The sequence below is a fragment of the Saccostrea cucullata genome, unplaced genomic scaffold, assembly GCF_032062105.1.
Source record: "Saccostrea cucullata isolate Sc308-1 unplaced genomic scaffold, CSIRO_AGI_Scuc_v1 ctg9245, whole genome shotgun sequence".
NCBI lineage: Eukaryota > Metazoa > Mollusca > Bivalvia > Ostreida > Ostreidae > Saccostrea > Saccostrea cuccullata.
In genome coordinates, this window is record NW_026923842.1 from 8,868 (window position 1) to 22,932 (window position 14,065).

Consider the following 14,065-nt stretch of genomic DNA (forward strand, 5'->3'; position numbering starts at 1 on the left):
AATTGTATTCACCTCCAGCGATGCGCGTGTTAACAGGTTCTCTTCATCAACTGTCGTCTACTTCTGATAAGGTCACGTGGGAGGCGGTCGCTGTTTGTCTGCTGCTCCGCACAAATTTACCTCCTGCTCAGGTAACAATGCTATAGATATAATCACGGTGAGTAGATTTCACGCGTTCATCTTCCCGCCGATTTTTACGACAAGATTATCAATTCATCAATTGTCTGCACTGGTTTACCGGGGGAATGGAGGGCATTAAAATACTAGAAATCTGTAAAAACATGGTGGGTATGAATATAAACAATAAATGCTAATGAAAAATAACAAGAATGAATACGTGAAGGAGGGAATGCAGTGGGCGTTGTTTTCATTTCATTTTCATGACATTAAGCAATAATTTGACCCCGGCCGGACAAACATCTGAATCTAATCGCAGATTCCCAGACTGACCGAGGATTGTGTTGTTGTTGTCGGATTCTTTATTTCCATAAACAATGGATATGACCTTGACAATGTATTCAAGGTTATTTGGACAAGGCAAAATACAAATAAAATATAGGTCTTATTATATTAACATAATAAACTGCAAATTCATTTTTTTGCAAAAACAAGAATACAAACACGCTCATGGTATTTAAGATTTAATAAAGAAAAAGTGAATATAAAATAACAATCGATGAATACCTTTCAATATGTATTCTGAATTACGATGTTAAGTTCCTTGGTCGATACAATGACCTAATGAACAATTATAATCACTTCGCCAAATACTTACTGACGTTTTTCATACTTATTGCATGTTTGGCCATTCTTTTCACACTAAAAGTCTACGGATTTTTTCTTTACACACATTGCAAGGTGCAATAGTCTACCGGTATGAGATATGGCATTTTGTTTGCTCTGCTTACAATATGAATTATTTAAAACGGACTTTTGAGCGTGAATGCTTTATGTTAACTATCTTCATATCCATCATTTGAAGAAAAGATATCATGTTTATTTAAAAAATCTGAATTAATAAAAAATGAAGATAAGGAGTTGTGAATGAAGGAAGAAAAAAAAATCCAAATCTTCAACCAGGGCCTAAATACAGAGCTGGAACAGTGCTCAGGAGGAAGAAGCATCCACCGTCAGCCCTAAGTATTGACCAGTTAGAAGGAATATTCCGTAGTCAACAAAAACAACGACTGGCATGAAAACCATCAGCCAAAACAAAGTGTTACATATAATATCTCATTCATTACTAGCATTTTAAACACAATAGATATAGTTTAGTGCATGAGGGATTAAAGTTATGAAGGTTGTCACAATTTTCCTACGAAAATCGTCACAGCGTAATTAAAATGAGCGATAAACATATAGACGAGGGTTGTCCCAGAAAACACGAACAGGCTTTATATCCTTTGTTTCAATAAAACTTAAGGTAAAAAATTTGTATGCAATAAAATCGACATTTGAAAAATAATTCACAGAAACTTCAGCAAAATATATCGATAAGTAACTTTTTGTCTTTGGTAAAAGAATACTTCAATACTGCTGCCAGCACAACACCGACGACGTCAAAATGAAGTTCGTGGATATTTGAATTTTTTCAGCAATCACTTGTCTTTAAAAACTCGTTCAAAGCATAAATTCGATATTGCAATTTATTCTTTATTCTTTTAGTTGCTGATTTATCCATTTCATGTACTACATTTGAGAATAAATCAAGGAATATGTTCTTTTTTAATAGACAACGTCCCATCCCGATCATAAGCCTAACTGCTCTAATACTTGTCAATGGTCTCCATATATGGTGTCCAGCTGCATCCCTTTCAGTTTGTCATCATTTTTGTTGATAACCAGACGCTTCTTCCAACGAGCATTCATCTTTGAACCTCTTTTTCTACTAATAAACCTTCAGCAATACACGAATTTATGTCCCTCCCTCGTTCCCAGTTCTTTTTCCGCATGAACAGGAGTCGAACCCTGCTCCACACAATTTCATGCGCCGCATTATCATTCAACGTCGCCGTTTTTGGCAATATCTAAATAATTGTGCATATTACGTCATATTTTTGTTATTTACGATGTCAGAGTATTGACTTTTTTTTTTTTTTACACATGAGTACTCTAGGATATAATGTTTCTAGGATATAATTTTTGTCACATCAAACTTCCGTATAGCCTGGTGATAAAGAAAACACTACCGAAACTGCTATTTTTGAATTTCCAGAAATTGCAATGCGCTGACCACCTATATCTAACACCATTTATATGTTGTTTAGAATTGTAAATGACATTGGAACCTTATTTTCTTTAGCCAAAATGACAAAAAATATCATTTCCCTATATACATAATATCGCAAATGAATAACTTTGGTCATGTAGTTTTGGAATTATCGGAATAACATGTCAAAATACTAGTAATCAGTGTTATTTTCTATCCGCGGACGGAAATTGTGCTTCTATAGAATTACTCCATGGATAAAAGTAAGTTTACAGCAATATTGTCCTAGAGGGGAAAGGGTATTTTCTGTTAGGACTTTTCTAAGTAGGTGAATGATTTGAATACAGGTAGTTGCACGATTCTTTGCAGAATCTGTCAGTCTGAAAGTTTGATTGGTACCTGATATAAACCAGAGGTACTGTGAGCACTGAGCTCACTAAATGATACGCCCCGCTTTCCATTTCCATTGCTCTGGTAGAGCCGAAATAAGATCAGAAAGTAAGTTACGAGGTGCACTATGACATTATGTAGTAAAGAATATGTGAAAAAGACATTAATTTTTTTTCAGTGGTATAGAAGGAGTTCTTGAATTTTAATTCAGAAATGATGACTTCTTACTTTTTTCAGTCATATTACTTTAAACTTCACTTGCGGGGGATAAATATTAATACATCATTAAATAAAAAGGCTTATTCATCATCAATTTGTTTATGACATCTTGTTATCTAAGATACAGAGAAAGGACCCCAAATTGTAATTATTTATATCGCTACCTTTGTGTAGAAGGGCACTTAAGGTCATTAGCTTCTGACTATCACCCGTCACCCACTATTTATGTGTCAACATCAGATATGTATCAGCAATGATAAAAGTTCAGTGCGGAAGAAAATGCCACTCTCGAATTGTATGTGGGTGGGAGGTATTATATTCACTGGCGAGAGAAATGGCAACTCATGAAAACAATTTCATTTCTTGTATTTCTTTTGAAAACAAAAAGTTTCTACGATCTGTATAAGAATCAATAGATCTGCTTTTTATATAGCTTCTATGATGCAATATTGATAAATATTGACTCTGTGATAAATGGGTAAAAGAAAAGGAAATTACTGTAATTTCCGTGATTGTAACAAGCTTTTTGATAATGAAATGCCTTTTTCGGAAAAGGTCGTCCCTCAAGTGAATGAAACAATTACCTTACACTTACATACGGTAATGTGAAATGTAATTGTTACACTTTGTTGTAAATTACTGTCCTTTTAAATGTATCTGATGCCTAATTTTCTTTTCATTTTGTTTATAAACCTTTCTGTACCCTGTAACCATTTCACTTATACTATGACGTCATTAATAACCAAAATATAACGTTATATGCACAAAGCTATTCATTAGATATCTGACAATCTTGTGTCAGCAATTTGTATGTCAATAATATACCTCGTTTTAGAAATTGTTCATTCGTAAAGCATGCTCTTGCGTATCGAGTCAACTGAGAGTTATAAACCCTGTATGCAGGTGATGAAGGTATGTTGGTGCATAAATTAAGGAAGTTGACGATGAAAAGTTAAAGTCATGATGTTTATCATAAAATTCGGTTGTAAGATTACCATTAACGTTTTTTTAAGTAAAATATTCTAAAAATAAAAAAAGATGTGTCCGACTCTATGGTATCTTTTATTTCAGGCTCATCGGGATATATCGTATCCGTTTATCATCAAGTGTTTTCTTCTTTTCACGTATATTAAGTAATATTAAGATAAAAAAAATAACTAATATAAATTGTATTTCTTTCTCTGAACTTGCCTTTTGAAAATACATGGATCATTAAACCTTACTAAATATATGCAAAGATCAATTTCGTAAGAGTAAATACAATTAAGATGCTCTCTTTTTTGTCAAAAGGTACTCAAATGTAAATCCCAAAGAAGTCTTGGAAAGTTTATATTCATAGAATGTACATGTGCATGTATATGCCGTCATATCAGTCCTTACACTTGTACCACATCTCAGTAAAATGCTTTTATGCAGGATTTTTAATCTTTTATTGTAAAGATGTTACAAAAAATGAGAAAGATTTGGCTTCTCTTTAAACATAAAAAAAATCATCATTATGTAGAGAGCATTTAACGTTTCGGTTTACCTCATTATTGTCCCTGAAATTTTCCTTTATTTGATCAATGGAACAACAAATATCATACTTGAGACTCAAAATTTTAATAATATTTTTGCTTATCTTTTGGTCAAATTGAAATAAAATGTATATGAGGAAAACGAACAGTATTCAAGCTCAAAAGTCCATAAAACAATACAAAATAGGAGCAGGGCAAACACGGACCTTCAAACATCACAAGTGAATTCAGGTGCCACGGAGGAGTGATCGAACATCAACAAATTTGAAAAGAAATCCTCATTCATTGTTTATATAAAGCTGTTTATAGTTTATTTGTTTAAATGTGCTGAAATTACCCCTTTTTTAAAAAAAATTTTAAATGAAATTTTTGCATTACTTGTTGCAAAATTAATAAATTAGGACACTGTTATGAACGATTGAATCTTACATCTAGACACCGAATTGTGTATAGATTTTTCCTCTCGCCCAGTCATGACAAGGAACACAAAGCCGATGTGACCAGAGGCCTGTTCAGCAAAGTTAACGTTCGCGAGCGCTCGCCAAAATTCTTTTCTAAATATTAATTTTGGCAAGGGCTCGCGAACGTTCGCTCTGTTGAACAGGCCTCTGTTGACAGGGGATGCTAACTAATCTATGGCGTCTGATCTGATATATTAAGAAGTCCTTGTTTGCTCTGCTGCCAGTTTGTATTGTCTTAGTGGACCTGTGAGCTTGATAGCTATGGCTGCTCTTTTTGATTGAGTGAATGAAAAACTATGGTTAAAGGGAATTTACTTTTTTGTTTAGAGAAGAAAATGAAATTGTACTTTAAAATCTAACAAACCCTGGGATTTCTTCATTAAGGAGGATTCTTGTCTGGTTTCTGAGTAGATGAAATACTCAAAGTATATTTGCTTATATGTCTTATATATATCAAGATGTCAAAGATTTAAAAGATCATATTTTTCTTTCCTCATCACAATTTTACAACTTTACTTACATATGGTAAACAGAGTTTGAAATCTAGCAGAGACTATATTTTTGGCAGAATGACGGCGTATGAAAATATCGTTTTTTTCTGCTTCTCCAAATTATTGTACAAAACGAATTTATGTTAGTTATAATTTATACACAATCACAGACTTGAAGAAATTTTCAAATGTAAGTTAAATAAAATTTAGAGGACTTAAGATTTAAATTATATCAAATAAAGATGATTTTCCATCAAACTATAATTATGTTTGCTTTTGAAAGCTTCCAATGTAAGTACAGATTTGAGCTAAAATTCCATTAAAAAGTTTTTTCTCTCTTGATAAACGATCAAAACTTTTTGTTTTTATGTCATTTTGTATCTTTATACGACTGTTTTACGATATGTAAAAATAAAAAAAGCATATAAGAATAACTAGATTATCCTTAAATTTAAGGAAAATAGAGAAAATTAGGAGTAATCAATATCATTATATCATTTTAGTTAAATTATTTATGACAGTTTGGTAATATCATCTTATTGACCCTGTATTATTATATCTTTTTATGCAAAAAGAAAATAAACATTTAATTTTTTGAAATAGAAGTAGGCATCGAGTGATTGGCAACAGTATTTTTTTTATTCTTCATGTTCAGGGAAAAGTTTATGACCTTGACCTGACCTTGCCTCTAATATAAAACGGTCATTTTTAATCTAACTGATACCATCTCTTAGTGATATTGTCTTCTTGATTCTGTGAAAATAAAATAAATAAATAAAAAGAAATGGTTTTGCAGTAATTTTTTACATTCTCGATTGTAATAGTCATAATTAAATAAATATAAAAACCGTTAAATGTCACTGAAAAAAAAAGTTTCCGAGGCGACTTGCACAATTGTGATGAAAATTTACAGAAATTATTATTAGACATTCTTTTTATTCAGTCAATATTCAAAAATTTCTGAAAGCCTTCCTTTGCCATGGAAACAGGAAAAAGGTTAATCTTTTTAATTATCATTTTTCTCCGTAACTATATCGAACAAACAAAGTCTTTTCAAAGCATTTAGTTGAAATGTACTAAGATATCTTGTATAACTGTTTTATGAGAACAATTTAAATAATTTTTGTAAAATTAAAGAATGACTTGATAGGTAAAAATTGTTGAAACACGAAAGCTTTGCGTCTTCAAATATGTTTTTGTTAATTTTTAATATACTTATGGATTTTATCTTGTATTATCACTTTCTAACTGTTACCTACCTTGCACCATACCCTATAATATCACATTACCAAGTCTCCTACTGTAGCAGTAACTTTCAAATCTCATGGCAATGTCTTTAGCATTCCATTTACCTCAATAGGATGAAATGTAATACAATGACATGCGATGCTACATGTAAAATACCTTTCTGTAAGATATATAGTGGGAAATAAAAATTTGTTTATTGAGACTTTAAATTAGTGGGCTAACTAATTTTTTTTAAAGTTAAATTCATTTGTTTTTTTTTTTTGTTTTTTTTTTTGTGCAATGCTTCCTTTGCCATATAATTGTTAGTGCTTGAACGCGGTCGCTTACGAATGAACATTTTAAGACTTTTTATAGTGATATTGTACGTACTTCTGTGTGTGTTTTGTTTTAAAATGTTATTTTGATATTTGTCCAAAACTACATTTTATAATTTTAAAAATGTTCATTCAGTCATATTTTTGCAGACATTTGGTTTAAACAATATTTATTCAGAAAACTGACTAGATTGGGGAACAGGCAAACTCCCTATAAATACTCTTTCTATACAAGGTTATGGGTAATAAATACAATGAACTGAATTAATATTTATAATGCAACACGGGTAACTTTTGCAGACTTTTCATGAATGATGGAATAATTTTGCTGGTTCCTAATCTTGTTGTGTTCGCTGATTATTTCGACCGTTCGAGCACTGCATTCTGTGCGAACTTCATGACTTCTTAACCTCTGCAATGGCTAGCGGTCAATCAAATCGATTAGAGTATCAAAACACGAGATCTACTATTTCTTACAAACATCGTACAGACTTAATGAAATTTCTGGAATTTTGCCAGCGATCAGCATCTAAGCCACCCTTGTCGGGAGATTGCACGTGCCAAAATCTACTTTGTCTTAAAGAGATTAATGAATAATCTTCATCCATTTGTTTCGGGATATTTCATGTTGTCCCACTGGAAACAACTCTCAATAAAACAATTTTACGAATATTTATTAGAATATTTTCTACCCAATGATATGGATTTACAAAAACAGACTTATGTTTGTATGTATATTTATGTTTATGTTTATAAATTTTAAATATAAGTTCTGATTGATTTTGCTAATCCCAAAACATATTTTTCTTCAATTCTTATCACGGATAATATCGGACGAAGTCAAATTGTTTTTCTGTTCATGTATTCTTCTAAATAATGTTTGATTTTCACATTATTTTATCGCTGCCAACTATACCTTTCGAAAGAAAACTTTAAAAATAATCCCAAAGACAAGTGTACTCAGATAACATAAAAACCCATCTAAATAATCCATAAAGTGCAAACCTTCGGTGTCTGGGAGTGTAAAAGTCTAAATAGCTTAGATAAAGTTGAAAACATTCGAGCTTTCTTACGTCTCAGACACAACAAACCTTTAAATAAAAATAAGAGAAGTGAGTAGTTTTTTTCTCTTTCTGGCAATTTCAAGAGAATTATAGTGATGGTTTACTAACCTGCATGCGTCAGACACATTATGTTTGTGTGTGCTGTTTTTAACAATGAAATATATTTTTAATTGTCGACGACTTCAGTTGTTTTCTGTCTACTGAACTTTTGATACATGACTGTCAATACAAAATAAAAAATGCAGTATCATTATATTATTTTTGGGAAAAAAGTATAATCGTATCGCACAAAAGTAGTTGGAACATTTTTGATCTGTAAATATCAAAACCTCGAAGATATGAAACAGATTTAAGAAGGTATGACTAACTGGTAAGAATTGTTTACAAATACCAATAACTTTTACGCCGTAAATAACAAACAGAATGAAAGGCGTGTATCCGTTTGCGTGATATTTTTTTCCGTTTCATAGAAAGAGCATTACCAAATTTAAATTTGCACTTAAAACCTTACATACGGTTTGAAGACTGTATTATCAAAGGTGGTTTTCTGATTTCGCACATTTTAAAGCTTTTAAAATTGTTAAATATAATATATAAACATCTTCATATCTTCCAGAGTCTTAGGTTAGAATTCAGAAATCCATTACAAGGGATATCTATTAGATTCAATGAATTTAGGTTTAAAGAAACATGTACATGTACTGCTTTCAATTAATGTTGCCTTTATTCATATGGATATTTTGAATTTATTTGTCTTTTATATATGTATCTTGAACGATCTATCATTTTTTATTGCTTCTATCAGTCCAAAAAATTAAAATCCGATATTTATGAGGAATCAAGCAACTCAAACAGATCTTAACGAACATTTATATATTTCATCGTCCCTTTATTCTTTATAAATGTCTTGTAGGAACTTTAATCAACAACGATTCGAAAGATGATGCAATACCATAGCTTGTAAATTTCCATATCCTGCTGCTACTTTTGACTTTAAATCAGCTGTACATGATGCAATATACAGTAATTTCCAAATAAAATAAAATTACTTTTAACTTTAATTCAGCAGTACATAAAGCAGAATGCAGCAATTTTCTAATTGTGCTACTTTTGGCGTTAAATGAGCAGTAGAGAATACAGTATACAGTGATTTTCAAATTTTGCTACTTTTGACTTTAATTCAGAAGCACATAATGCAAAATACATCAATTTCCTGATTGTGCTACTTTTGATTCTAAATGAGCAGTGCACAATGCAATATACAGCAGTACACAATGCAATATACAGCAATTTCCAAATTTCACCTGCACCGTCCGCCCCCTTCATCACCTGCCAAGGTCAAATCCCACATTACTGTTATTTTCCTGATCCAGACAGACCACTATTTCCTATTGACTAATTCCAGTGAGGCACCGAAATAGGCGGGACGCTTTCATAAGGTTCTGATCTATGACCTTTAATTTGCACGTGTGCTTGGGATATAGAGGCGGTAATTACAACGTTTATTCATTTGATACTTTAGCAACAGTGTTGAAAACAGTGTAAGGAAATCATTACGTTATTTGTTGAATTTTCATTATACTTACAGTGAAAGAGAACATCTGATTTTAAAAGGACAGAATCCAAAGTGAAATCAGTGATATTAAGAGAACTATAACATTTGACTGATACCTCTGAGGAAACATAGACATATTTCTGATAAAACATTTGATTTCATTATGAAGTGCTCTCCACTTTGTCAGTGTTTGGTAGTTGTGATACTATTCTGCTTGACCCTGCAGCGGTTGGTTTCTGGGAATACGACTGACCAGGACCCAGAAACTTCTACAATGTCAACACCCCTGACCAGAGAACACATTTCTAGAATGCATCAAAGGTACCTAATGTGCGTGTCGTTTTATTTTATTTTGTTTACTTCTTTTTTAATCAAAGAAAGATATGATAAAATAGTACTCATTGTCAATAACAATTGAATTATATAGGTTTTTTTTTTTAATTTTTGGAAAAATATTTTGAAGTTTCATAAGTTTGGAAAATTTATATACCAATTTTATGATGCTCTATCCTAATCCATTTTTCTACAATAGTTTTAGAACTTAAAAAAAAAAAAATAAGTGCAATGTCATTGTTATTGAGTGATGAGTAATAGGCAACGATATCTAATTTATCTAAAATTAGACACATTTTTTTTCCAAAAAAAAAAATAAAAAAAATAAATAAATAAAAATAAAAATATTGTCAATATTGAATATTATTTACTTTGATTTCATTTCCTGATTGAGGAAGAAGTTCAACATTAAAAATATGGCAAAATTCTTTAAATTACAAATTTTAAAAAGAAATTCGTTTCCTTTCATACATTCTCCAAAAGATATCGTCCATTATCATATCTTTGATATGCATGCTTTCGAAATACGTATCTCTTAAAGTTGAATACGTTTATTTACTTCTTAATCCATATATCTATCTAATTGATATATAATATTCTTAAGATAAACAGTATATTTTATTATTTGTTTATTTTGTTTCTTTTCTATCTGTCATATTGGATTTCGTTTGTATATCTATACATGTATACCTTAACTTAACATGAAACGTGTGCTGTGGTCTTAAATAAAAGGTTCTTTAAACTATCCTTTTTAACCTTTCATTTATAAGTCTTCCTTTTAACAATGACGGTGGCTATCCTAACGATTATGAATATTAATCTGAATTTTCTACAGCTGAAAACATGCAAGATTTCTTTAGGGGAATATATAATAAAAAATTAGTTGCAATGAATAAGTATTTTAAGAAAAGCCAAATCGTGATGCATATAAAAATCCCTTAACTGCTTTCATTAACAGTTAGAAATCCACACCAGTTTATTTGCGTTAAGAAAATATATTCCATTGCATCACATTCTTTTCTTGCAAAATGTGAATCTTAACATATTACAAATGCATTTACAATAGAGGATTAAAAAAATGAATAAAATGTCTCCATTAAAAAATTGAATTTTTCCTTAACTTTAACTTCCCACTTTAAATGATTTATTTAAAAAATTTGGTTTGCAGTGTGATGTTGCAACAGCGAAAATAATAATACAGAAGAAAAGGAATAAAAAAAGAATTCAATGATATCTAAAGTTTAGTCATGTTTCTCTGTTTGCACTTACAACCCAATGTGAGTAGAATAATACCCACCACAAACATCGAGATAGTTTTGACATACTCCTGTCGTTTTGTGAATATTACAATGACATATGGTTTCCCTGTCTGGATGTTGACCTAGATAATAATGTATGAATGTAAAAAAAGTACGATGTGTACTACATTTAGATAAACTTTGCAAATCTGGGAGTACGAATCCAAATTGTACAAAATTAAAATAATATATAAATATTTTGAGTGATCTTTCTCCCTTCGTCATTTCCATAAATACAGCTCAACGCACTTTCTAAGCTCACATAGTTTTTCGCACAGATTAAGGTCACATTGTTATTATGCGAAATTTTGTAACGAGGCAACAAAATACATTTTAAAAGTGATATCTTCCTTATTTTTTTAAGTTTATTTAGCTAACTTAAAACATTATTCACACATAATTATTGGTAAGGTAATAATATATTCTTGGCGGATGGATTGTGATAGTTCTCAAATGTTTTTTTCGTGGTTTCTCGTCAAATGTAGCCGTCTATGTTCCCGTTCTTTTGAAAACAGTTTTTTCAAAAACAGTGCAAACCATGTAACTTTTGTATTTCTGTACAATAACATGACTCTATAAAGCGCAAGATGATAATAGTATTTCTTATTTGTTCGACTGCTTTTCATGTTAAAGAGCTGGCATTTTTAAGGGTTACTTCTGAGTCTAGCATCTGTATGAAAGATAGACCCGACGGCAAAATTCTTGAGTTTCAGACCCACCATATAAAAGAATTATGTTTTCAATGGTAACAATTTACTATTTTAAAAGTTGAACAATACTTTTTTTTATCCTGTCTTTTGTCACGATTTCTTTATGCAGCATTGTCATTTTTCGGCGCTACATTTCGAAAAAACCACGACGCGTATGGAAATTTTGCAAAGTACTTCGAACGATACTCATCTTTAGATGACAATTTGAAAATTTCAACTAAATAATATCAAAGAAAGCTGGATGATTTTAATTTGTAAATACCTATGCTGAATTCATGCAGATGTAACATGATATCATTTATTAATGAAGTCCCATTTAAAACATCGACTTTAAAACTTTAAGATTATGAATTTAAATAAAATGTACCTTTAACATGAGATATCACGTACATATTTGGGCTAGGTCTCGCATTAAAAGTCGAAAATGTTCATTTTATTGCAAGAAGAATGTGACCTTAATATGTGCGAAAAACAATGTGAGCTTAGAAAGAGCGGTGAGGTGTATATCCCTTTCTTTTACATGTACTTCATTCTTTCGATTTCACTCTCTGCATACATGTAACACACTTTTAGTTGTTGATGTTGTAATTACTATAATATGACTCATTATACTATTTAAACCTAAATTAAAAAAAAGAATTTCCTCTAAACTTAAATAAGTTAATATAAGTAAACAAAAAAGCAATAATCCCTAGAAAAAAAATCGAAGACACGGCCTCGTTTTCATGTTTCAGATCACGTGCTTACAGGAGACAAGAGATCAGAGCAAAGGTTCTGGAGTTCCTTGGTTGGACATCCATTCCTCAGATCCGCCCCCGAGATAGAGCGATCATCAACAGCACTCTAGCTAATATTTCTTCAATAAGGATCACCGAACGGCAATGCTTTTCTGCATCTTGTAAGTATAACATGGAGTTTTTATTTGGGCTTTTAAAAATCTTTTTTCTTTAATGATATAGGTAAAGATAACGAACAGTGATTGATTTCTAACAGTCCATTAACAATACAATTACATGCAGGGGACTTGAAAGTAGTTGAAACATGGACTCCTAAAAATTCCAGAGGTAGGATCAGGTGCCTATGTGGAGAAGGCATCCCCTTTGATAGGTCAAACCCGCCGTGACCCCGAAGTATTGATCAGGTAGTCAATTCAGTATAAAAACAAAGGCTTTACAATTGGTATGAAACAAGTCAACCAAATTACGACCCAGTGATACGTACCTAGGAGGAGTAAGCAATGAAGTGACGAACTTCTTTCTCACACTCTCATGGAGAACTAAATATAAATATTTAATAGGTAGTATATGGTACTATATTGTAATTTTGCTAACATCCTTAATCTCCATTAGTTTAATTAAAGATAGACGTTTAATGCCTTTTTTTCAAATGTTATCATATTAATGCAAATACTGTACTTATATTTTATCAGGTGAATTACCCAATAGAATAGACGAGGACCTGTGGACTGATTCGAGCACCGGAAGCCTCCGACTTATGTTCGATGTGATTCCCTCTGAGAGTTGGACAAACGCAGAAATTGTTAATGCATCTTTAATGTTACATTTAAAAGAAAGACCCTGTAAGTATTTCCTGCCTTTAGTTAGAAAAGACATTTGAATACAAAAGTATACGATTGTAGCAAATCCTCATCTTGGACAGTACATAAGTTGCTTAGTTCTGTTTTATCAGTATTTTTCACAAGTTATCCATTCTTTCCAGCTGGCTGGAATTAGCATTAGTTTGTTGTATGAATAGATTTGGTTTGTTCGTATTTGTTTTTATGCTACCTGTATTTTTTTTCAGTGTGTAACTGTGAAGATGACAATAGAACAGAAAGAATATCAATAAAGGTTCTACAGTACCTCAAACCTTTAAGACGCCGAAATAGATCTAGAGGAGGGAGGGCAAACCGACGAAGTAGTAAGTGTAAAACTTTATTAATTAATTTTATATTGTTAAATGATGAGATATAACATATTTCAAAACAACAAAACAACGGCAAAAAGCAAGAATTCTGACAAGAAGTGAAGTTCATTGAACATAAAAATTTACATTTATTTCAGCTGTCCGTCAAAGAATACTCTGGACATCAATAGTAAACTGGACACCGAACACGTGGGTCGCCATACCCGTCCAGCAGGCAGCAGACGATTGGATTGTAGCAAATAAACGCAACCACGGCTTCGAAGTTATGGTGAATGATCAGTTTAACCTACCAATAAATGCAAGCAGCGTGTTCTCAAGTATAGAGTGCAG

General features: G+C 31.6%; 1 protein-coding gene across 1 annotated transcript; it reads left to right on the forward strand.

Annotated features, from left to right (window-relative positions):
* Positions 1-9,096: 9,096 nt before the first annotated feature.
* Positions 9,097-14,059, forward strand: LOC134265049 (uncharacterized; the record flags this gene model as incomplete). Its single annotated transcript, XM_062747294.1, has 5 exons — positions 9,097-9,789; positions 12,544-12,707; positions 13,239-13,388; positions 13,613-13,729; positions 13,873-14,059. Coding segments are annotated over exons 1-5 (776 nt in total), but the record flags the coding sequence as incomplete, so codon positions are not given.
* Positions 14,060-14,065: the final 6 nt, after the last annotated feature.